This window comes from Scyliorhinus canicula, chromosome 9, assembly GCF_902713615.1.
Source record: "Scyliorhinus canicula chromosome 9, sScyCan1.1, whole genome shotgun sequence".
Classification (NCBI taxonomy): Eukaryota; Metazoa; Chordata; class Chondrichthyes; order Carcharhiniformes; family Scyliorhinidae; genus Scyliorhinus; species Scyliorhinus canicula.
The window spans coordinates 52071482-52097751 of record NC_052154.1 but is presented as its reverse complement, the minus strand read 5'-3'; the positions used below and the strand labels follow the sequence as shown (position 1 = coordinate 52097751).

General features: G+C 50.2%; 1 protein-coding gene across 2 annotated transcripts in view; it reads left to right on the top strand.

Annotated features, from left to right (window-relative positions):
- Window positions 1-248: 248 nt before the first annotated feature.
- Window positions 249-26270, top strand: part of snx20 (sorting nexin 20) — a 45141-nt gene continuing 19119 nt past the window's right edge. Inside the window, exons 1-3 of one of the 2 annotated variants that reach the window (XM_038806694.1) lie at window positions 249-404; window positions 14089-14251; window positions 15477-15628. In XM_038806694.1, coding sequence (XP_038662622.1) covers window positions 14101-14251; window positions 15477-15628 — 303 coding nt within the window. In that variant the 5' untranslated portion in view covers window positions 249-404; window positions 14089-14100. Of the gene's footprint in view, window positions 405-13947; window positions 13995-14088; window positions 14252-15476; window positions 15629-26270 lie in introns of those variants that run through there. The other variant, XM_038806695.1, reaches the window with a different exon arrangement.

The window sequence follows — 26270 nt, the reverse complement described above, 5'->3', positions numbered from 1 at the left end:
TGGCGACTAGGGGCTTTTCACAGTAACTTCATTGAAGCTTACTCGTGACAATAAGCGATTTTCATTTTCATTCATTCAATTACTTTAATCCTCGGTTTCTTGATCCTGTTACCAATGGGAATAGATTCTCCCTATTTACTCAGTTTATCTTTCTCTATCTTTATATTCAGTACATGTTCCTTTAAACAAACTGCTGAGAACAATTTTCCTTTGTGCAAACCACTCCCTTACAGGAAGTAATGAGCTTAACAGGACATAGCTTCTGTTTTTTAAACAACTGCATGCACCGACAGAGAAACATTTTTGTTCTGTAAAACTGGAAACATACTTTAATTCTTCACATCACAACAAAGTCTGAGTCTGCTTTGACGTGTCAGCTCCACGACTGTATTGAGATATTAAAGGTTAGTTTATTCTTCTCCCTCAGTGCTCCATATTTTGTAATCTGCATTAATATGTAACTACCGAGTGAAAGTAATTTGAGGTTTGGATTTTCCTTTCTTTCCCAAAGTGTTTAAAGTGTATATTTTGTTTTGTTTAATATTTTTTGAGGAAATTTTACTGGAACTAGAGAACTATAACAGTTTTGTTGTGCGTGGGAGGGATCTGTTGCTTTGGACTATGCACAGAGATGATTCAGTTTTGGCAATGATGGGACATTTGGAATTTTTGTCACTCGCAAGATTTTAAATTTACCTTTTCATGGAGCCTTGAATCTAATTGTAAATTGTATTGCCACATAAATAACCTTGTTTGTAGTGAAACTACTAATAACTGAATACTTTCCATAAATTAAAGAAAGTCAACTTACTGTTAATAGTCTTTGCTAGAATGCCCCTTAAAATGGTTTGAAACTCTGAAAGACCTAACAGGCTGAGCTCTTTTCTCTAGAGAACTGAAGTGACCGATTAAAATTTAAAATCACAAACGGGTTTGACTGGGCTACAATGTCTAAAATTAGCGGTCTGACATGAGACATCATCGCTCATAAATCCAACAAGGAATTCAGGAGAAACTTTGTTGCTCTTTGGTGAGAATGTGAAACCTGCTACCACGTGGAATGGTTGAGGCATTTAAAGGGAAGTGATGTGTTAGGCAGGTTGGGTCGATGTGGACTGCACTTGCTGCAGTGTAGCGAGAGACAGACCTCCAACACTGGAGAAGATCCAACACGACTTTATTTAACGTATTAACTAATATACATGTTCAGCTGTGGGTGGACAGAACACTGATTTGACTGGAGACCTACTACTAGCCTGACCAGACTTACTAGCTACCACATGGTGTTTGCACTGGCTAGCTCACGGACTCTGACTGTCTCGGTGGCTGGGTCCAGAGAGAGCGGGAAACCTAGTGCCCTCTGGCTTTATAGTGGTAGTGTCCTGTCTGGTGATTGGCTGCTCTGTTCTGTGTGCTTACTGGTCATCCTGTGTGTCAATCACTGCCTGTCTGCACTCCATTATATCCAGGAGTGGATAATATGACATCTCCCCACCTTTTTTTTAGATAAATAAATATTAAGGTGTGCATGCGGGTATATATGTATCTGACTATATACAAAAGATGTTGAAATGAACGTATATATATATAGGAAGGTGTCGATAGTGCAGATACAGGGCAGATGAAACTATATTTACAGTGCTCTACGCAGTGCCCGTCTGTTGCGCCGTAGTAGGGAGCCATCAGCCATGCAGGCGAGGAACGATCTTGGGGCCACTTGCTTGATTACCACAGCTGTGGCTGTCCAGCCGCCCTCAGGTAACTGTACACGAACATGATCAGTGGGGACCAGCTCGGGTAGATGAGCATCATATGTGGATTTCTGTTGGGCCCGAGACTGCTGCATTTTCTGTACTGTGGTCCTCAGAGTGCGATTCATGAGCATCTGCGCTGGAGACAACACAGTGGACAGTGGGGTTGCCTTGTATGCCGGCAGTGCCAGGTTGAAGTCGGAGCCTGAGTCTGCAGCCTTGCACAGCAACCGCTTAACAATATGGACCCCTTTCTCGGCCTTCCCGTTTGACTGCGGGTAGTGGAGGCAGGAAGTTACGTGACGGAAGTTGTAGGACCGTGCAAAATCAGATCATTCCTGGCTGTAAAAGCAGGGACCATTGTCACTCATCACCGTGAATGGTATCCCATGCCTGGCGAATGTTTCTTTGCAGGCTTTGATCACCGCCTTTGACGTGAGGTCGGACAGTTTCACCACTTCTGGGTAACTGGAGAAGTAGTCGACCAGGAGGACGTAGTCACGCCCCTTAGCGTGGAAAAGGTCGACACCGACTTTGGACCATAGAGAGGTCACTATCTCATGTTGCTGCAATGTTTCTTTGGGTTGAGCTGGCTGAAATTTCTGACATGTAGGGCAGTTGAGGACTGTGTTGGCAATGTCCTGGCTGATGCCCGGCCAATAGACCGCCTCCCGAGCACTGCGTCGGCATTTCTCGACCCCAAGGTGCCCTCATGGAGTTGGCCGAGCACCATAGCCCGCATGCTCTGAGGAATCACGATCCTGTCGAGCTTCAGGAGGATGCTTTCCACCACTGTCAGGTCGTTGTTTACTTTGTAGAACTGGGGACATCGTCCCTTCCGCCAGCCATTTGTAAGGTGCTGCATCACACGCTGTAGCAGAGGATTCTTGGCTGTTTCCTCATGAATTTGGATCACCTGTTCGTCAGTGGCCAGAAGGTTGGTGGCACACAATTGCACTTGCGCTTCTATGTGGCAGATGAAGTCAGTTTGTTCACACGGTGTGGTGATGGACCTGGATATGGCATCTGAAACAATGAGCTCTTGAAAATGAAATGAAAATGAAAATCGCTTATTGTCACGAGTAGGCTTCAATGAAGTTACTGTGAAAAGCCCCTAGTCGCCACATTCCGGCGCCTGTCCGGGGAGGCTGGTACGGGAAATCTTTGCCTGGCGTGTAGACAAGTTCAAAGTTGTAGTGGCGTAGCTTGAGAAGGATTCACTGTAACCGAGGCGTCATGTCATTTAAATCCTTCTGGATAATGTGAACTAGAGGCCTGTGGTCCGTCTCTAACGTGAATTTTGGCAGGCCATAAACATAGTCGTGAAACTTGACTATTCCCGTTAGGAGGCCCAGACATTCCTTCTGAATCTGAGCGCACAGTTGCTCAGTGGGTGTCATGCCTCTGGAGGCATACGCCACTGGAGCCCAGGAGGAGGAGTCATCTCGTTGGAGGAGCATCGCCCCAATTCCGTCCTGGCTTGCATCAGTGGATATCTTTGTTTCCTTGGTCGGGTCGAAGAACGCCAGAACTGGGGCTGTGGTGAGCTTCGCTTTCAGATCACGCCATTCCTCTTCATGTGCGGGCAGCCACTGGAATTCCGTCGACTTCTTGACGAGATGGCGGAGGGCCGTGTGGGGTGCCGTGTTGGGAATGAATATCCCGAGGAAGTTGAACATCCCGAGAAAGCGGAAGACCGCCTTCTTGTCCTCCGGGGTCTTCATGGCGTTGATCGCCGAGACCTTGTCGGCATCTGGCCGCATGCCTTGCTGCGAGATGTGGTCACCTAGGAATTTGATGTCCGATTGACCGAATGAGCACTTGGCCCTGTTGAGCTGGAGACCATGCTCATGGATTCTCTGGAATACCCTCTTGAGGCGACCAATGTGTTCCTGGGGCATTGTGGACCAGAATATGACATCGTCAACATACACTCGCAGCCCCTCGATACCCTTCATCATCTGTTCCATGATGCGGTGAAATACCTCTGAGGCAGAGATGATGCCAAAAGGCATCCGGTTGTAGCAGTAGCGACCGAACGGGGTATTGAATGTGCACAGCTTGCGACTGGACACGTCCAGCTGTATTTGCCAAAAACCCTTGGAGGCGTCCAGCTTCGTAAAGAACTTGGCATAAGCCATCTCACTGGTCAACTCTTCACGTTTTGGTATCGGGTAATGCTCCCGCATGATGTTGCGGTTTAGATCCTTGGGGTCAATGCAGATCCAAAGCTCCCCTGACGGCTTCTTGACGCAGACCATGGAGCTGACCCAGTCTGTGGGCTCTGTGACCTTCGATATGATGCCCTGGTCTTGGAGGTCCTGTAATTGCTGCTTGAGGCGGTCCTTGAGGGGTGCTGGCACCCGACGTGGTGCATGAATTACAGGGGTGGCGTTCGGCTTGAGCAGGATTTTGTATCGGTATGGGAGCGTGCCCATTCCATCGAACACGCTGTGGTACTGCGTGATGATGTCATCTGTATCAGCTTGGAAGTTTTCATCAGGTGAGGTTGTCACCTGTGACGATGACATGGTGTGGACTTGCTGAACCAGGTTCAGGAGCTTGCAGGCCCGAGCACCAAGCAGGGATGCTCTGTCAGGTCCGACAATCTCAAACCGCAGCGTCGCTTTGATCGCCTTATTGGAAACCTCTAGTTGGCATGAGTCACTGGCAGCTATGGCATTGCCATTGTAGTTAAGGAGCTGGCAGGCCGGTGGAAGAATACTTGGTCTGACGCGGATGGTGTCGAGATCAGATTTCGAGATGAGGTTCGCCGATTCGCCGGTATCCAGTTTGAACCGGATGCGAGCCTTGTTAACTGTGAGGACAGCAGATGACTCGTCATCGGGATCCACGCTGAGGATCGAGAGGTGCTTTGCCATCTTGGTGAAAGGCAGTGCATGCTGCGTTATGATGCCCACCCGGTGTGGGGACTTGAGGCACTCAGCATCAGGGTCTGTTGGGCTGTCGGGATCGGAATCTGGCACGGCCTTGCTGTATTGAACGGACACTTCTGCGCCGTGGCTGGGATCGCTGGCTGCTGAGCGGTGGAGCAGATATGTAGAGGGCTGCGTAGTGGCCAAGCTTGCTACACGGTAGACACCGGCGTCCTTTTGATGGACATTGCCGCTTTAAATGGGCGGAGCCACAATTCGGACACGTCATGACGCCAATGTCAGCGCATTCCGTGCGCCATCGTGCATGCGCAGTGCGGTCGAACGACGTATGCACCTGCGCAGTCTGGTCGTCGGTCCCGTCGTCCCATCGGTCGTGGCACACAAGAGCAGGGGCCCGGGAAAAGCGCGCGAAATGGCTACCCTCGTCGATGCTTAGGCTCCGTATTTGTGCGATGGCCTGCACCCGTTCCGCCTCGTGGGAGGCTAGCTTCGCAGTCTCTGCCGCACTGATGTGGGAGTACCGATTGTTAGCATGTTCGTGAACAACGCACGTCTCGATAGCGATGTTGAGGGTCAACTGTTTGACTTTCAGGAGCTGCTGGCAAGGGAATCGGAGTAGACCCCGAAAACGATCTGATCCCGGATCATGGAATCAGCTGTCGAGTCATAGTTACATGACTGCGCGAGGATGCGGAGATGGGTCAAAAAGGACTGAAAAGGTTCATCCTTACCCTGAAGCCTCTGCTGGAAAAAATACCGTTCAAAGCTTTCATTCACCTCAATGTCGCAGTGGCTGTCGGACTTCAGCAGGACTTTTAAATTTCGTCTTGTCTTCGCCTTCAGTGAACGTATGGGAGTTGCAGATATGGATGGCGTAGTCCCCCGCTGTGGAGAGAAATAGTGCGATCTTCCTGGCTTCCGATGCGGCCTCGACCTCGGCGGCCTCGATGTATAAGAGGAACTTTTGCTTGAAGATCTTCCAATTGGCGGCGAGGTTGCCGGAGATGTGGAGCTGCGGAGGAGGGTGGACGTTTTCCATGTCACCGGATGGCTGCCTGCTGGTCAACGCTGATACACTCGAAGTAGGTCCATCAAATTTCAGTATCACTCCGTGGTACCATGATGTGTTAGGCAGGTTGGGTCGACGTGGACTACACTTGATGCAGTGTAGAGAGAGACAGACCTCTAACACTGGAGAAGATCCAACATGATTTTATTTAACGTATTAACTAATATACATGTTTAGCTGTGGGTTGACAGAATACTGAATTGACTGGAGACCTAGTACTAGCCTGACCAGACTTACTAGCTACCGCATGGTGTTTGCACTGGCTAGCTCGCGGACTCTGACTGTCTCGGTGGCTGGGTCCAGAGAGAGCGGGAAACCTAGTGCCCTCTGGCTTTATAGTGGTTGTGTTCATCTGGTGATTGGCTGCTCTGTTCTGTGTGCTTACTGGTCATCCTGTGTGTCAATCACTGCCTGTCTGCACTCCATTATATACATTGGTGTATATTATGACAGAAAGCTAGAAAAGTGAATGAAGGATAAAGGACTCGAAGGACATATTGATGAGGTGAGATGGTGCATGATACAAGGAGGCTCACATGGAATATTGGCACCAGCATGAGATGTTGGGCCACATATGACCCATTTCTGTGCTGTCAATTTCTATGCAATTATACAATCAGCCCACATACCATTCTCACAGCATTGGTCTCTTTCTAAACATTCCAGGACAGGTGGATCCAAATGTTTTACCCTCCTGGGCTACTTTAGCTGCATATCAGAGAGCATTCATGGACCAGTTTATTCAACCTTTCCCTTCATTTTTAGTACATATACAAACAAATATTTATATTCTGTCTCATCCACCATTAAGGTCAAATACTAGCAACTGCTCATTTGAAACTTCCTGTCCCATGAATTTCAAGCAGAGCAAGTCAACTGCAAAATAGAAGTTTGTTTGGGCTAGGTTATAATGACTCATAGATTCTAAATGGCCCAGCGATGGTAGCTCCAGTCTTGGAGATGATTTATTTGGATTAATGCAAGTATCCGGCCCCTAAAGCTCAGGAGAGGAGCTAAAAGTTCAAGAAAGCTTCTGTGCATTTTCAACATGGTTGTAGAAGCAGGTCTTAGGGATATTTGCTTGACAATCACAGAAGTTTCAGAAGGTGATTGGCAAAGTGCTTTATTTAACAATATTTACATAAAAGGCATGTAAAATGTGCATCCATGTGTAAACACAGGAAATGACTTGTCTATGAGTAAAATCTAAAGACTTAGCTGTACTTGCCCATAATGCCACAGATGAGTTGAGACTGTCAGATGTCAGGGGTTGGTGACAAGTATTTTCATTTGACATAGTCACTTCCTCTTTTGAAGCATTTTTACATATGGTAGATGGAGTTGGTTGAATCACTGTTGCCAATCTTTTGACTGACGAGATGAACTTTTAAATCTTGTTTTCGGAGTTTGCACATTCTCCCCGTGTGTGCGTGGTTTCGTCCCCACAACCCAAAAGATGCGCAGGATAGGTGGATTGGCCACGCTAAATTGCCCCTTAATTGGAAAAGGTAATTGGGTACTCTAAATTTTTTTTTTTTAATTAAATCTTGTTTTCAACCAAAGGAAAACTAATGATTTTGAAATTTGTTCCCAATCACAAAATGCACCATAGGTAAGTCTGTAGGTACTATGTCAGTTAGACTCTGGGAACCATTGAAGCCCTTGTGCCTACTCTCTGTTTCCCGTTAGCTAACCAAACCTTTATCCATATCAATATGTTAGTCCCCAGTGCCATGAAGCCTTATTTTGCATAGTAACCCTTCATGTGGCACTTTGTCAAATACTTTCTGGAAATCTAAGCATAGTGCATCCACAAGTTCCCCTTTATCCACATTGTTTGTTACTTCTTCAAAGAGCTCTCAGACTTCAGCCAAACATGATTTCTCTTTCATAAACCATGTTGCCTCTGCTTAATTACATTGACCCAGTGATCTGCGTGGCCTCCACATATTAATTTTCAAAATTTGAGCTTTTGATTGGCTAAAATTCACCCCTTCTTTTATCCAATTATTGCCTGCTTGTTTCGATATGAAGACTCAGAGGGAGATATTATTGATGACAAATGTTTAAACTGGGGTGGAACAAGGTGAAAAGGGTGGACAAAGTACACTCACAGAGGGACAGAAACAGATTGACCTACAAAGTGCCTAGTTAAAGAACAGAAAATTATTATTGTCATAATATACAGCAGTATATCATGGTGCAGACACACACACTGATGGACATATAATACGACCAATCAACATGCATACCACCACAGCCAATCACCAGTGAGAGCACACTCACTATAAAGACAGAGGGCATCAGTTTTCCCGCTCATTCGGGATGCAGCCTTTCAGAAGTACAAGAGCTTATAGTTTACAGCACATATTCTCGCCATGTGCTGAGTGATCAGACTGGTTAGGACAGGCACAGGTCTTTAGTTAATCTAACATCGTGTTAACCCACAGGAAGAGTATGTTCAACAGTTTATAGTTTAATAAAATAGTGTTGTACTATTTTAAGTGTTGGTGGCCTGTATGTGTTTCACAGATCCAGAGCCACCCAACACATCATGGTACCAGTAGTTGAGGGATGTTAGAACTTCTTAGACCTACCTGCAAGTGATCTGCCTTCCACCAGCATACAGCCATCCTGCAACATGGATAGTGTCCACCTGCTGCCACCGCTCTGCATTACCGGCAATCTGGGGTCCAACTGGAAGATCTTCAAACAACGCTTCCAGCTATACCTTGAGGCCACAGACCCGGATGCTGCTTCAGACGCCAGGAAGATCGCTCTCTTCCTCTCCACAGCCGGGGACCATGCCATCTACATCTTCAATTCTCTCACCTTCACCGATGGTGAAGATAAATCTAAATTCAAGACGGACCTCCTCAAGTTTGACAGTCACGGCAACGTCGAGGTGAATGAAAGCTTTGAGCGCTATATCTTCCAGCAGCGCTTACAGGGTAAGGACGAACCTTTCCAGTCCTTTATCACCCACCTCCGTATCCTTGTGCAGTCCTGCAACGACGGGTCCACCTCCGACTCCATGATACGCGACCAGATCGTTTTCGGTGTTCACTCGGACCCCCTTCGCCAGCAGCTCCTTAAGGTCAAGCAGCTCACCCTAGCGGTTGCCATCGAGACCTGCGTGCTCCATGAACACGCCACTAGTCGGTATTCCCACATCCAGGCGACTGAAACGGCGCGGCAAGCTCCCCACGAGGGAGAATGGGTCCAAGTCATCAAACCACTCCAGGACCTCAGCCTGGATGAGGGCGGCCATTTTGCACGCTTTTCGCAGACTCCTGCGCTTGGGCGCACCGAACGAGGGGATGGCGACGTCGACAAACGTAATGCGCAGGTACGCACCACGCCTGATCGCACCGCGCATGCGCGGTGGCGCAACAAACACACTGACACAACAACGTGCAGCAACTGTGGCTCCGCCCATTTAAAGCAGCAGTGTCCTGCCAAATCCCGATGATGCCTGCAATGTGACAAACTTGGCCACTATGCTGCTTTATGCAGATCAACTCAACCTGCCAGCTTTCGTTGCTCCAGCCTCGCTGGGTTGTCCGGGCCATTCAACCCGCAGTCACCGAGCCTGATCCAGACCTGCCCCCTGATTTTGACACCGACAACCCGAAGGCGCCTTTTCAAGTCGGCATCATCACAAAGAATAGGATGTCTCCAAAGCACAACCCAAGCCCATTCCGATACACAGCATCGATCCGGATGATGAGTGGTGTGCCACCCTTACGATCAACCGGTCCCAAATACGATTCCGCCTGGACATCGATGTCTCCGCCAATCTCATTGACCTCCAAACCCTTAGTGTCAAACCAGTCATCCTGCCATCTGCATACCAATTACTAGATTACAATGGAAATGCCATTGCTGCCAGCAGCTCATGCCAACTGGAAGTGACACATCGTTCACACAAAGCCATCTTGCCATTTGAAATCATAGGTTCCTCGAAAGCCTCCTTGCTTGGTGCGCAGGCATGCAAGCTGTTGAACCTAGTGCAGAGGGTTCACTCTCTCCTGTTGATGAGTCTGCCTTTCCAGACACCAACTTCAGGGCACAACTCAACGCCATTATCAACCAGTACCACGATGTCTTCGAGGGCATGGGCATGCTCCCTTACAAGATTCTATTAAAGCCGAACGCCACGCCTGTGGTACACGCACCTCGCAGAGTCCCAGCGCCCCTTAAGGACTGCCTCAAGCAACAGCTCCAAGACCTCCAGGACCAAGGAGTGATCTCCAGGGTCACAGAACCAACCGACTGGGTCAGTTCCACGGTATGTGTAAAGAAGCCTTCCGGCGAATTGAGAATTTGTATCGATCCCAAGGATCTTAATCGCAATATCATGAGGGAACACTATCCAATTCCCAAGCGTGAAGAGCTCACCTGTGAAATGGCTCACGCCAAGCTCTTTACCAAGCTCGATGCCTCAAAAGAATTCTGGCAAATCCAGCTCGATGAATCTAGCAGAAAGTTATGCACGTTCAATAGCCCCGTTGGAAGATATTGCTACAACAGAATGCCGTTTGGGATCATCTTGGCATCCGAGGTGTTTCATAGGATCATGGAACAAATGATGGAAGGGATTGAAGGTGTTCGCGTCTATGTCGATGACATAATCATCTGGTCCACCACCCAGCAGGAGCACATTAATTGCCTCTAGCGGTTTTCAGTACACGTACATGGCCTCCGCCTCAACAGAGCCAAATGCTCTTTCGGTCAGACAGATATCAAATTCCTAGGGGATCACACCTCCCATTTGGGTGTGCGGCCGGATGCGGACAAGGTAGCTTCCATCACAGCTATGAGAACGGCAGAAGACAAGAAAGCGGTCCTCCGATTCTTGGGGATGGTAAATCTTTTAGGGAAGCACATCCCTAACCTCGCCTCTCATACCACGGCTCTCAGGAACCTGGTCAGGAAGACGACAGACTTCCAGTGGCTCCCTGCCCACGAGCTTGAATGGAGTGAACTCAAGGCTAAACTAACCACGGCCCCAGTTCTGGCCTTCTTTGATCCGGCAAAGGAGACAAAACTCTCTACGGATGCCAGTCAGTCTGGCATTGGAGCCGTGCTTTTGCAACATGATGAGGCCTCGTCATGGGCCCCCGTTGCGTATGCGTCACGGGCAATGACTCCCACAGAGCAGCGCTACGCGCAGATAGAAAAGGAGTGCCTGGGCCTTCTGGCCGGTGTTGTGAAGTTTCACGACTATGTCTATGGGCTTCCCCAATTTACTGTTGAGACCGACCATCACCCGCTCGCCAATATAATACAGAAGGACTTGAACGTCATGACGCGTCGCCTCCAGCGCATTCTGCTCAAGCTCCGGCGATATGATTTCCAGCTGGTGTACACCCCAGGCAAGGACCTCATCGTTGCGGACAACTCTCCAGGTCAGTCAACACTTCGTATGACCCAGAGGGGTTCGTCTGCCAGGTCGGCGCCCAGGTAGTGTTCGCAGCCTCCCATCTACCTGCATCAGAGGAACGCCTTGTCCAAATTCGCCGCGAAACAACAGCTGACCCCCTGCTACAGCGTGTCATGCGCCACATGACGGACGGGTGGCTCAAGGGCCAATGCCCTCAGTTCTATAACGTAAGAGACGATCTGGCAGTCGTTGATGGGGTTCTCCTGAAACTGGACCACATTGTCATCCCGCATAGCATGCGCCAGCTTGTCCTGGAACAGTTACACGAGGGCCATCTGGGCATTGAGAAGTGTCGCCGACGGGCCCGTGAGGCTGTGTACTGGCCCGGTATCAATGACGACATTGCCAACGCAGTACTCAACTGCCCCATCTGCCAGTGCTTTCAGCCGGCCCAACCACGAGAGACTCTGCAGCCCTATGGGTTGGTCACGTCGCCTTGGGCCAAGTGGGCATCGACCTGTTTCACGCATTGGGTAGGGACTATGTCCTGACTGTAGACTACTTTTCAAACTACCCGGAGGTGATAAGATAGTACGACCTCACTTTGTCCGCAGTCATCGGGTGTGCAAAGAAACATTTGCTCGGCACGGCATCCCGCTCACGGTGATGTCGGACAATGGCCCCTGCTTCACCAGCCAGGAATGGGCCAGCTTTGCCCGGCGGTACAATTTCGCCCATGTGACATCCAGTCCCCTGTACCCCCAGTCCAACGGCAAAGCAGAGAAGGGAATTCACATAGTCCTATGTGAACTATGCAAGGCTGCCGATGCCGGATCTGACTTCTATCTTGCCTTGTTGGCCTATCGCTCCGCCTCGCTGTCCACTGGTCTATCGCCCGCACAGTTATTAATGAATCGCACCCTGAGAACGATGGTGCCGTCCATCCATGTACCAAATCTCAACCATGTTCCAGTTCTTCTCAAAATGCAGATGTCTCGTGCGCAGCACAAGGTGATTCATGATTTCCGTGCTGCTGATCTCCCCACTCTCACTTCAGACGACAATGTTCGCATCCATCTCCCGGATGGTGGCTGGTCTGCAACTGCTGTTGCCCTTAGGCAGGTGGCCCCCGCTCGTTCCTGGTTCGGCTACCAGATGGCTCCATTCTGCGCCGCAATCAGCGTGCCCTTCGCCTCGTTCTACGATCGCCACGTGATCCTCCGGAGTGGCATCGCTCCCTTGCTGACCCTGCCATGGACTATGCAGAGCTTCCTGTCACTCTGCCTCCTCCCGACTGTGATGCAGTCCAGCCTGCTCCTGAACTGGCGGCTCTCAACCCACCCTTGAGGCGGTCAACCAGAATTCGTCGCCCACCTCAGAGACTGAATTTATGAACTTTACAAATTTATGGACTCTCTGAGTTGTTTCCCGGCCTTGTTTGATCGTTTTCTTGGTTTGTATATAGTATTATTCTCGTTCCTTTTGTTGCATACTAGTTCTCTGCACCAGGCACCTACCCTTGTATAAAGCTTAGTTTTCCTGTACATAGTCCTGTAAATATGTCTTCGCACCATACACATAGTTAGGAACATTATCCACACACACACTATTTATTGACACATACATACAAATTTTTTTATAAAGGGGGGGATGTTATAATATACACCAGTATATCATGGTGCAGACACACACACTGATGGACATACAATAGGACCAATCAACATGCATAACACCACAACCAATCACCAGTTAGAGCACACTCACTATAAAGGCAGAGGGCATCAGTTTTCCCGCTCATTCGGGATGCAGCCTTTCAGAAGTACAAGAGCTTATAGTTTACAGCACAGATTCTCACCATGTGCTGAGTGATCAGACTGGTTAGGACAGGCACAGGTCTTTAGTTAATCTAACATCGTGTTAACCCACAGTAAGAGTATGTTCAACAGTTTATAGTTTAATAAAATAGTGTTGTACTAGTTTAAGTGTTGGTGGCCTGTATGTGTTTCATGGATCCAGAGCACCCAACACATCAATTATATGATAAAAATTATATTAGGATTAGAGTTAGGCAGACATTAGGAGGCATTCGTGAGAGAAATCAAAGGGATTTCCAATGGGCGCTAATGGATTTAGGACACTCCAGATTTCAAGAAATACGAAAGACCCTAAATTCATTTGCACCTAAAACTGGTTGTGGTCCATGTGGTGAAAAGCCGAGATATGCCACGACAGCGAGGCTTGGGGTCCAGTCCAAATTTGTATTTTGGGGAATTGTCATCAGAATTGTGGCAAGCTGGGAGCATCAATCTGGTGAGCCGTGCAATTGCCCCGCCTTGATCCTGCAAAATAGACCGGCTCCAAACACATAACTGTCACGCCTGTCTGAGTTCGGCTCCAGGAATCCTTTAAATATACCTTGAGAAAGTTCTGAGAATATAAATGTGTGCCTTACTTTTGTTCATTCTTTCAGATAATTGCAAAGAACAAACCCTCCAAATTAGGACCTGAGCTTCAGATATACATGCCAGCGTACAAAATATTACATTTACAGTACAGCTCATCCACACCTCAACAACCTTTTACAGTTAGTTAATGCTAATCAATCAGCCATCCAAAGATTCTCCTGAAACAGGCAGATCGGGGGCGGCATGGTAGAACAGTGGTTAGCACTGTTGCTTCACAGCGGCAGAGTCCCAGGTTCGATTCCCGGCTTGGGTCACTGTCTGTGCGGAGTTTGCACATTCTCCCCGTGTCTGCGTGGGTTTCCGCCGGATGCTGCTGTTTCCTCCCGCAAGTCCTGAAAGGAGTGCTGTTCGGTGATTTAGACATTCTGAATTCTCCCTCAGTGTACGAGAAAGGCGCTGGAGTGAGGCAACTGGGGGATTTCCACAGTAACTTTATTTCAGTGTTAATATAAGCCTACTTGTGACAATAATAAAGATTATCATTTCAAAAATACTAATTTTGTGCTTTTACTGTGCACAGGTTGTTAAAACAATGGAAGAGAACAAACACCAAAATTCAGCAGTGAACAATGAACTTTCAGCAGCATTTTGCAATAAGAAACCTATCAAGGAAGAAAGTGTTACTGGTGCTGGGAGTGAAGTTCTCAATGCACAAGGATGGAGTACATTGCAAAATAAAGAAGGTAAGTGAGGTGGTGCATCTGGCAAAAGATGGTTTCACACCTACATTTAATGCTAAATTGTGTTATTATTGTGCAATTTGAATGCTTTCCAACCCATTCAGGATTTCTGCCCAAGACCTGTTGGCTTCTTTTATGCTCGTTTTTGTAAGTAAAACAGCACAAGGAATTAAACAGGAGTGAATTATTCTCCCTAAACCTTGAAACAGCCAGGGCAGTATGTTGGCACAGCATATTAAAACAACAGACTGGCCAGATTTCTCTGCTTCTGGGCTCACACGCCACTGGTGTTCCATTTACTCAGTTTAATGAACAGGTCCTCCACTCACCGGAGCACAAACTCCCATCTGCTGAGTTAAGAATGATCCAGGACTGTGGTTTAAAAGATCTTTAAAGGTGGAATGGAAGGCAAAAAAGGGCACCAAGAAAAATAAACAAGAATCTGAGTTTTATACAAAGGGGCATTGAACATAAAAGGAAATTATGTTGATTTAAAAGCAAACTGGTTACGCCACAGATGTAATATTGTGTGCGGTTTTGGGGAACTCATTTTAGGAATTATATCATCATGGAAGATTCACAAGACTCATTCCAGAAATGAGACGAAGAAAGATTCCGAAACATTTTTTTAAGGACAGAGAAAGTTAAGAAAGAGAAGTAATATGCGTTTTATAAGTTGGGAGATTTATAAAAGGAAAACAGTGAAATATTTATCTAACTGTAGCAAATTAGTAATGCATGGCATGGACTTCAGGATTTCAGTAAAAGAATGAGGTCAAAGTTTAAGGATTGTTTTAGCACGGTGTTACAAGAACAGAAGTTTTTACTATAAAAGCTATTCGGGCAGAGTTCACAACATGATTTGAAAGGGAAGTGGATAAATCTTTGTAAAGGAATATAAGTGAATCACAGTACATGGGAAAAGATTGAATAGCTTCAGCTCAAGAGCTAGTTTAGCTGCTGGTACAATAGGCCAAAGTGTTTCCCGTTATAGTATAATTCTTATTGTAGTATAATTTCTATTATCTTACGAGCGATAGGTCACAGGCACACAAACACTATAACTGCCATAAGTATTCCATTAAAACCCAGCACAACGAAGGATTGAAGTATTATATTGATGGAGTTACAAGGTTGATTTCAAGCCAGTCACAAAAAGTTGAATGTTTTACTGATGTTCCAATAAGCCAAAAGCAAATGCACTTTTTATGTTATCTCCCTTCCTCAGCCCCTTACAGAACAGCAGCCCCGGAAGCTACACTAACCACAAAGCAACTATTGCAGTACTGGAACGCTGTGAATAAGAAGGTGAAGCCCATCCGACTGCTCTTTGAAATACCAGAAACGAGAACTGTAGAAGATGAGGGGTCCAAATATGTGGTAAGTTTCAGTCAGCAAACTGGATCGCATGTAATTATACAGCAGCTATTGGACAAAGAATGATTACAAGGAGTACAAAGGTTATTGGACCAAAATACCAAGCTGGATACAACTGACACCTGAAGCTTCAGACAAAATCATTGTAGGGATATACTTTTCACTTTGGGTGAAATTGAAAAATCTGGGTGCAAAGTGCCCTGTTTTCCCAAAATGAAATTATGGACAAGTAATCCTTCAAACGTATTAGCACAATCACAAATCTAAAACATGGGCGGCATGGTGACGCAGTGGTTAACACTGCTGCCTATGGCGCTGAGGACCCAGGTTTGATCCCGGCCCTGGGTCACTGTCCGTGTGGAGTTTGCACGTTCTCCCTGTGTCTGCGTGGGTCTCACCCCCACAACCCAAAGATGTGCAGGTTAGGTGGATTGGCCATGCTAAATTGCCCCAAAACATTGATTGGGTACTCTAAAATTAAAAAACAAAACAAATGTAAAACCTTCCATGAACCAGTGCAGCGCAATAGAATGTAATTGTTTATCCTTGTGTTTAAAAATGTCACTGGCATGTTTAAGAACAGTGGCATGATGCAATTTTATTAATGAAGCTGAAAATGGGTTAAAATCAAACACATGCAGCGGGATTCTCCCTTCTGGGGACAAAGTCCCCACGCTGGCGGGAGAACCCGCGGCAATCACTCCGGCGTCAACAGCCCACGCCGGAGGTGTTGCCGCCACTCCAGCCGGCGCCAAAGGGACGGCGCGAGTTCGCACATGCGCCAAATGGCCGGCATGATCTCGCCCATGCGCAGAAGGAAGAAGTGCCCCTACGGAACAGGCCCGCCCGCAGATAAGTGGGCTCCGATCGCAGGCCAGGCCACCGTGGGGCCCCGGATCGGATCCCCCCGCGCCGCACACCCCCCCCCCCCCCCCCAAGGACCACCCTCGGCGACTTACCTGCCAGCTCTCACCGTGTGGGACCATGTGTAACCCAAGCCGGTGGGACTGGCCAAAAACGGACAGCCGCTCAGCCGATCGGGGCCCGGGGAATTGCCGGGGGGGGGGGGTCGCTGCCAACAGCAGGGTGTCGGAGAATCCCACCCATGCATTTTTAAATAGAGTGCCTAGTCCATCAGATGCAGCGCCGGCCCTAGGGTTGCTGGCGCCCCGGGCAAGCTGAACTTCGGCGCCCTTGGGGGGGGGGGGGGGCCATGGGGGCGGGGCCGAGGAGGGGCGGGGGGCGGGGCCGAGGAGGGGCGGGGGCGAGGAGGGGCGGGGGGCGGGGCCGAGGAGGGGCGGGGCCGAGGAGGGGGGCGGGGCCGAGGGGGGGCGGGGGGGCGGGCCCGAGGGGGGGGCGGACCCGAGGAGGGGGCGGGGGGGGACTCGAAGAGGGGGGAATCGAAGGGGGGGCGGACCCGAGGGGGGGGCGGACCGGAATGGGGGCGGACCCGAGGAGGGGGCGGACCCGAGGAGGGGGCGGACCCGAGGAGGGGGCGGACCCGAGGAGGGGCGGACCCGAGGAGGGGGCGGATCCGAGGAGGGGGCGGGGGGGAGCGGACCGAGCGGGGGGGCGGGGCCGCCCTGGGGGAGGGCGGCCACCGCGCATGCGCTGGTTGGCACCGGCCCAACTGCGCATGCGCGGGACCCGAGTCTGGCGCCCCCTAGCACATAGCGCCCCGGGCGACAGCCCAAGTTGCCGGTGCCTTGAGCCGGCCCTGATCAGATGTATGTAAACTGATTTTAAGCTACTCAAAATAATTGGTCTGGATTTTGCGGTCAGTGGCAAAATAGCAGCACTCACTGATGACCATTAAGAAAGATGCTCACTAAGATCTAATGATCTCATCTTTCCTGATGTTAATTTTCTCTCCAGTGCTAACATCCAGCATTAGTGATGTCATCAAAGAGCCTAAGTAGCCAATCATTTTGAAGAATTCTTACGGACAGAAAACTAGAAAGTAAAATGCATTGAATATCCCAATGGATAACCCTTGTCGCCCAGAGGCAAATCTTTGACTTGCCTTGCTGGGTCAAATACAGGTAGCAAGGAGGATTGCCACAGAATGAAGGAATCATGAATACTATCAGAGTTATAGGATTTCACCTGTAAGATGAACTAACTGTCTGTGGTCACACATCACCTGCACATTGAGCGAGCAGAATCCCTTTTGGTTTATGAAAATAGCCTAGTTGACATGAAGCACATGCAAGGCAGTGTGTTATATGTCTGCATGTGCATGCATGTGTGCGTATAATCAAATAGACCCTTCATTATGGGGAAGGCTGCAATTTATGCAATACCTCATACTTGCTCTGCCTGCTTGTTTTTTGGAATGAGGGAATGAGGTGAAACTGTCCCTCTGTGTGTAGAAAACCTTTTACTTTCCTTAGGCAGCAGTGTAGCGCAAACTGCGAGATGTTGCTTATATTTTCAGCAGCACACTGGAAGGAGACAGAAGGCGCGATTTAACGAGACAAAAACAGACCCCGTTTTGGATACGTTTAACAGGGTGTGTCTCGGTGCCTGTAGCGCTATCAAACGCCTCGGTGAGGAACTCCCTGCTGAGGCCGCACTTACCTAATTTCCTGCACTGTGCTCAGCTCGTCACTACAGGAAGAGATCGGGGAGCCATTTTTAAATGCTGTCCCAATCTTTCGAAGCCCCTTGGCATCCCCACTGCGGCCTCCAGACCCCACTAGTATCAGAACTTATCTGGGAAAGGGTCCTCAGCCTCCCTCACCCCACCTAATTAGGGCAGGGCACCTCTGGGCCCAATCCTTGGCACGGGCAAACTGGAACCTGGGCACTTTGGCACTGCCAGCCTGGCACTTTGGCACTTCCACCCAGGCACCCTGGTAGTGCCCAGATGGCACTGCCAGGGTGCCCGGGTGACAGTACCAAGGTGCAGCACGCCCCTGCAAGCAGCGTCTCAGCTGCTGTCCAATGGAGTTTCCCATTGTGGGCACCTGGGAAATCCACGGTCGTGAGTGCGCTGCCAGCGAAACGGAGGATTCCACCAATGGAGAATCCAGCCCATGATCTGCAATCACCTTGCCAGCCAAAGGCAATGCTATCTTTGTCCAGCTTTACAGCAGCAGCAGTTAACAGATTTCAGTCACAACCTCCTTAGAGAGGATAATGTATCAAGAATTGGCCTTTGTTAATGTTGATAAGAAGATTACTCCCGAAAGATTCTTGCTGAGAGCTGTACTCTTCCTCCTCCTTCTCCATCTTCTGGCAGTTTGTCCTGCTCTACATGATGTGGAGATGCCGGCGTTGGACTGGGGTGAGCACAGTAAGAAGTCTTACAACACCAGGTTAAAGTCCAACAGGTTTGTTTCAAACACGAGCTTTCGGAGCACGGCTCCTTCTTCAGGTGAAGAAGGAGCCGTGCTCCGAAAGCTCGTGTTTGAAACAAACCTGTTGGACTTTAACCTGGTGTTGTAAGACTTCTTACTCTGCTCTACATGGCCATTGTTCATTCTCAGTCATACTCAATTACCAGTGAAAGGCCTACCAGACCACCCTTGCTTGGAAGCAACCTAATCCAAGCATTTAAATGAACAAGGCACACTTCAGTACCAGGCTGTAGACTGTTGAAGCTTTATGCAAATGTAGGAAAGTACCAAACTAAAATGTGATATTGCACCAGCAGACAGAAGAAATAATTTTAAGCAGTTACGATGCCTTTATGTCGCACCGATGAGAGTTCTTCACAGCTTTTAATGTGTTCAGCTGCATGAGGTTAAAATGCAGTGTAGGTTGGGGCTCAGCATTTGAAAAGGGCAACACTGGGGTCAAATCAATGTTTCCCACTGATGAATGCCCTACTCTGCACGCTCTGTATGGTGGCCATTGTGGACAGGTGCATAAACCCTTCCACCAAGTTGGCGTCCGATGCCAGAGGTGTGCTGGCGTATCTTGGATTTTATTTACAACTGTTAGGTGGCCACGTATCACTTCCAACAGAAACTTTGTAGCCCACTTTCTCCCCATAATACTTTTGAATGTCTGGAGCAAAGTGTACAGAGTAGAGGAAGAGGTGGATATACTGTAGATATCAGCAATAGCACTAAATGTTCCACTCCCCAGCATCGATAATGTACAAATTAGGATAATAATAAAAGCATGGAAAAAAAGTCTTGTAAGAAATTTGATACAGAGCAAATAGAGAAAATGATACGCAAAATAAATGTGTAATTTTGAAAATTGACAGATATGCAGGAGTCATACAGTGTCCTCTGGAACACATCAAGGTTTCTTGGTAATTTCACATGCTACATAATTCTTCAACTGCACATTTAAAAAAAGAGGATGTGCTGGAGGAAGTTGACTTTTCTTCCTTCTCCACTGATTTTCCTTCCGTCCACTGCTTTAAACATACCAGAGAGAGAAAGGTGACTGAGTATAATACAAAATACACTTCCTGTGATTTCTTACATTCAATAATCAAACCTGCACTTGTAAAAAAATAAACTCCCCCCCCCCCCCCCCCCCGCGCCAACTGGCAAGGCCCCACCAAGTCCGACCACTGGCAGTGCCAACCTGGCACCTCGGGAACAGCCTGGTAACCTGACAGTGCCCCAACACCCTGGCAGTATCCAGTACCTGGGTACCCTGTCAGGCTGGCAGTGCCAAGTGCCGGGGGAATGCCAGGGTACCGCACCCCTCTGCCCCGACCACTGGGGGGTCTCTAAAGCCTTGTGCGGCCCACCCGAGATGCCTTTTCGCCTGTTCCACGATTGTGTAGACCAGTACTAAATGCACCCTGTTCTTGCAGATGCGGCCGTTGACTCCAGGGAGCTGGATTAATCCGGCATCCAGATATTTAAATGAGCGTAATGGATATACTTCATACCATTTGTGTCTTCACCTGTTACTGCCGTTAGATCTGTCTCAAACTAATTTTACTGAAAATGATTGTCAGATGGCACGGTACATTTTGTAACCACTTCCCCATTAATACCAGAAATGAGCGACATGTGCTATGCCTTAAAAATATCAATGTAAGCAACAAAAAGAGGAACAGTGAGTTTCTGAGAGAAACTTAATGTCCAGTCGAACACAAAGACAAGAGTTCTTTGTGAAAGAGAAAATATTGGGCGCGATTCAGTCGCTTTGTTTTGGTCGAGTGAGTGTACCCCAAGGCCAGTGAATAACGATAGATTCCAAAAACAACAACCGACCCAGGAGCAAAACCGTTTGCGATGCAAGCGGCCCATTCCTGTGGGCGAAATCGGGATCTTGCTGTAGTGTGGGGAGAAACCAATAATCACCACTTCAGCTCTATTTCCGTACGTTTAACGGGAGCCATCCCATATCCAACGGCCTCCGGCCTCCCCAGCAAGTGGTCAATCTGGAGCCAATTAGCGCTCCTTGTGAAAAATGTGAACCTAGCGAGAGAGCCGAGGAGGTGAGTCGCCATCTCTGCTCACAGGCAATGAACCTGGAGCTGGGTTTGCTGTCCGGAGTTTGGCGATGTGCTTTTCAGGTCTAGGGGGCAGGGTGTGCGGTCCGGTGAGCTGGCCTCCATCACCCCCCCCCCCCCCCCCCCCCCCCCCACCACCACCCCCGGCACCGGGTGTGCGTGGGCAGGGTGTGCTCAGTGGGGGGGGGGGCAGGACCCAATTTCTGTGGTGGGTGGGGCATGGGATTGGTAGTCAGCCGCATCGTGGAACAAAGAGCCAGAGGCATCATACTGGTTAAGGTGAGGGTATTTTAATGTTACTTGTACAAGTGTACACCACTGCCCCACTCTCCCAATGGTGCCGCATCACTATCCCCAACCTTGCTGGGGGGGGGGGGTGGTGGAATGCACCCACAGTTGGGGGTAGGTCGCCATGGAAGGTGGGGTATGAAGGCTGGGGGAAGGGGACTGGGGCTGTGGGGAGGTCTCTGCTGCAGGGAGCAACCATACGTATGTCCTCCATGCCAACCCCTGGATTGTGAGTTCTTGTTTTGGGGGAAACCCTAGTCCCTGCTTGTCTGCCCCCACGAACCACCCAGAACTCCCACTGACCGCGGAGGCCTCTGGCCGTGCAGCTGAGGGCTATTGCCAATAGGGAATTGGCAATCATGGTTAAGTGAGCACTTCGCACATCCCAAGTGGATCCTTGTGGGTGGGCGTGGCAAGTAGCATGTAGGGCCCATTGCCTAGCAACCTAATCACACCTTGATGCATGGGCACGGTGCTTGAACAGTGCAGGAGGCAGCACTATGGATGCAGAAGCCAACCTCCGAACACCCGGGGGTTGGGTCCCAGCCCCAGGCACATGTCCACGGCCGGAGTTTGGCGACGTGCTTTTCAGGTCTGGAGTGCATGGTGTGCGGTCCAATGAGCTGCCCCCCCCCCCCCCCCCCCCTCCAGCACCGGGTGTGGGTGGGCAGGGTGTGCCAGGTAGGGTTGGGGGGTGGGGAGGCAGAACCTAATGTCTGTGGTGGGATTGGTAGTCAGCCGCATCGTGGAACAAAGAGCCAGAGGCATCATACTGGTTTTGGTGAGGGTATTTTAATGTTACTTGTACAAGTGCACACCACTGCCCATCTCTCCCAATGGTGCCGCACCACTATCCCCACTCTCCCCTCCACTCCCCAACACTCCCTCCTCCCAGCATGCACACTCTCTTCTTTACCCCCGACCTACCCCCCTCTCAGCCCGCCCCCCTCACAGTGGCCTCTCAGTGATCCTCGACGTACTTGGCCTTCCTTTCTCTTCTGCTACATCAGAGGTGGAGGCAGCCAGCTGCTTACCATGTCCCGTGGCTTTCAATGCCCCTGGCGAGTGTCCTCTGGAGACTCCTGGGCCCGGGGGCCCCAGCGCCGTGCCTCACTGTTCCAGGTGCTGACAGCGATACGCGGCTTAGTCAGAGGGGTGGAACTCAGGGGAGCTGGTGACTACTGTCGCCCAGTGCCCCCTTCTCCCAGTTGGTGCCCATAGGGCCCTGGGGTTCACCAGAAATGAGGGGCAGCTGGATTGAGCCCGGGGTGCTCCTGGCGGCTCCCCAATGTCTGCACCATGATGTTGACACCCTCAGTGATGCTCCTCAGTGATTGGGCCATGCTGTGAAGCGCCTCGGGAATGCCCACCTGCATTGGGACAAGCTCCACAGCACCTCGGCCATTCTCATCTGAGACCGGGACATGTCCCTCAGCGCCTCATCATGGTCAGCCCGGTACTGGGTCATGCCCCCAGCGAATCAGACATTCTGCTGAGGTCAAAGTGGCCCTTATTGCCACAGCCTTTACAGGTTGCGGTGCGGGCCGAGCAGCGCTGGCGGGGGTGCTTGGCCTGGCCGCAAAAGTAGCAGCGGAGCCCCGTGGGTTTATCGGGGTGCCCTGAGGCGCAGGCCTGAGGAGGGTCTGAGTCTGTGGAGGTGAGGGGGGTTGCGTTCTATGCTGCCCAGGGTCCGCCACGCGGTCGGGAGCGTACGCGCGGGCGTTGCGATTAGCGACATCTAGGGAGGAGGCGAGGGCCCGTGCTTCGGCGAGGCTAAAAGTTTATTTCTCTAAGAGTCTCTTGTGGATCTGGGAAGATTGCAAACCCGCAACGAAAGCGTCTCTGATTAAATGTTCAGTGTGCTCAGCCGCAGAAACCTGTGGGCAGGTGCAGTTTCTCCCCAGAACAAGGAGGGCCCAGTAGAGTTCGTCTAAAGACTCACCAGGAAATTGCTGTTTCGTGGCCAGTAAGTGCCGAGCGTAGATTTGGTTCACCGGCCGGATGAAATGTCCCTTAAGCAAGTCCATGGCTGCGTCATAGTCTGCTGTGTCCTCTATGAGCGTGTACACGGCGGTGCCAATGCACGAGTGGAGGATGTGCAGTTTTTGTTCCCTCGTTGGGGTGTTTTCGGCTGTGCTCAAGTAACTATTGAAACAAGCCAGCCAGTGTTTAAATGCTGCTGTTGCATTTGCTGTGTGTGGGCTGAGTCGAAGGCACTCTGGCTTGATACGAAGTTCCATCCTTTAAAACTTGTGCATTAAATTGATGCACCATCAATTGGACACGAGACGAAGATGAGATCCAAACGATAGGCTTTAATGCACAAGATGTGTGCCCGGCAGCAGACGTACAGAAGAAAGGCCGACTGCCGGGAAGTACGGGTTCTTATATCCCGCCTTGTAGGCGGAGCTACCTACCTCTCAGCCAACCGGCTGAGAGGCACATGACTTACGTGGGCCAATGGGCAGCAGGTCCTCTGCACCAATAGCAGCTCACTTCCAAGGTACCGTAATACCCCTAGTCATACTACCACAGCCTGGTACTAGGTCATGCCCCCAGCGAATCAGACATTCTGCCGAGGTCCTCAGCCATGCCCGTCACCGACTGCGCAATGCCTTGGACACCTTCACTAATGGTGCTGACGTCGTGCATTGTTGGCTTCAGCGCCACGTATTGCCTCTGGGACTCTTCCATATATGCTATGGACTTCCTGGAGTGTCGCTGAGATCTCCCTCTGAATATCCTGGCTGAACCCTAAAGTTTGCATCAGCTCCGGGTAAACCTGTTCCAGAGGCTCAGCATCTGACTGGGACCCAGCTGGGGCCTGGGATCCAGCAGACATCCGACTGCTATCTCGCCTGGGCGTTCCTGCCTCCAGCTGATGTGCATCAGCAGTGTGGTGCTCACCAGCATGTGCCCAGAAGCCTGATCACTAACATTGCCCACCGAGTTGTGTGTATCTGCGATGGTGGAGGGTGGGGATGACAGTTGTGACGCATCGATGGTTGCATCCTCAGAGCTCTCCTCCGAGGTGTTCTCCTGGAAGCCGTGGAGGAGGGGGGGGGGGGGGGGGGGAGAGAGACATCCCCGGCTGGGCCAGCGTCATTGGCTGGAGGTCCTGCAGGAGAATGGGCACGTGGTTAGTGGGAGGGATGGGTCAGCTTGTATGGCAATAACAAATCACGTTTGACAGATCCCGAGGAGTGTGGGAGGGGTGGATTCTCACCTCTGTGGCATGCGCCGACCTCCGCGTTGGTGACCGCTCTGTCCTCGGCCACCCCGGTAACCTCCAGGGCCTGTTCCTTGAAGGTAGTGCGGATTCTTAACTGCGACACCCCGAAGTCAGTCCGAGCCCTCTCCTGATGATTGTAGGAGAGTTTCTGCCCCAGAGACACAAAGAGGGCTTTGTTAGCGGCATGGGTGGTTCAGAGCGGGGAAGGGGGGATGTGAAAGAAGGGTTGTGGGGTGCAGGGAGGGGATGTGAGGGGAGGTGTGTGAGGGGAGGATGAAGGGGATGAAGGGAGGAGGGTGAGGGGAGGGGATGAAGGGAGGAAGGGAGGGTTGGGGGGGACTGTTCGCATGGGGGTGTGAAGGTTTCGGGAGGGGTGGGGAGTTGTCAACTCACGCGTGCGGCCCGGTGTTGATCGTTGACCTTCTTGCTCTACTGGAGGCCAGTCCTCCTGGTCACACTCCCAGAGCTGACGGCCACCGCAACTTCATCCCAGGCGGCACCGGCTGCCCTGTGGCTCACCCTCCGCGACCCTTGTGGGGAACATCCCTCCTGGCCTCGACCGCATCTAGGAGTTTCCCCAGGTCTGTGTCAGGCTGGTCACCTCAACGCCATGGCTGCGAGCTGAGTGGGTTTGTTTGTGCAAGTGCTGTTTAAGTGCTGCTCGACCGTGTTTACGGTCCTGGTAAATTGGCTGGCGAGCCTTCATTTGTGGTGTGAAGCCTGTGGGACCTCATTAAGTGGACCAATTAACATTGTCTTGCATTGCTGGCTTCGCCGGGTCATCCTTGGGAAGCTCGCAACAGGTCCCGCTCGCTGCCACACTTAGAAATCTTTTGGGAGAATCGTGCCCATAATGTACTGTAACGATGAGGAATGTTGTTTCTTTTCTTTAAAGCCTAAGAAATGGCTTTGTTTGTGCACTCTGTAGATCTTCAGTAATTTATTTCCAGGGGTTGATACAGAGTTCTGTATTTCCATTCTAGTGGAATTTCTGTACTTGTTGAAGCAAATATTGAGCAAAAACTGTAAACATACCCCAGGTCTGGTCACTGGCTCAGTACAATGTGTGGATAAGTGAGAAGACATGTTGCACTAATTTCATTTTTTTTTTTTTAAATAATTTTTATTGAAAGAGTTTTTCCATACAGACATTTACCCCTACTAATTTTTAAATTATTTACAACACAATCCCTCTAGGCAAATATCCCTCCCTCGCCCGCCCTTTCGCGCGCACCAGTCCTCCCCCCCCCCCCAAGCAACAACTTAACAAGCAAGGCAGCCTACAGTTTCAGACATGAGCAGCGAGCAGACTTGCCCGCGTTACAGTCGTGCATGTCCCCCCACGACTATTGCTGCCCCTCCCCCCCCTCCCCTCCCCTCCCCCCTCCCCCTCCCCCCCCCCCGGGTTGCTGCTGCCACGACCCTGAACGCCTATCTCTGATCTAAAAAGTCAAGGAAAGGTTGCCACCGCCTGGAGAATCCCTGTACCGACCCTCTCAGGGCAAATTTGATCCTTTCTAGCTGAATATAGCTAGCCATATCGTTAATCCAAGTTTCAACGCTTGGAGGCCTCGCGTCCTTCCATTGAATTAATATCCTTCGTCGAGCCACTAGGGACGCAAAGGCCAGTATTCCGGCCTCCCTAGCCTCCTGTACCCCCGGTTCTACCCCGACCCCAAAGATCGCAAGCCCCC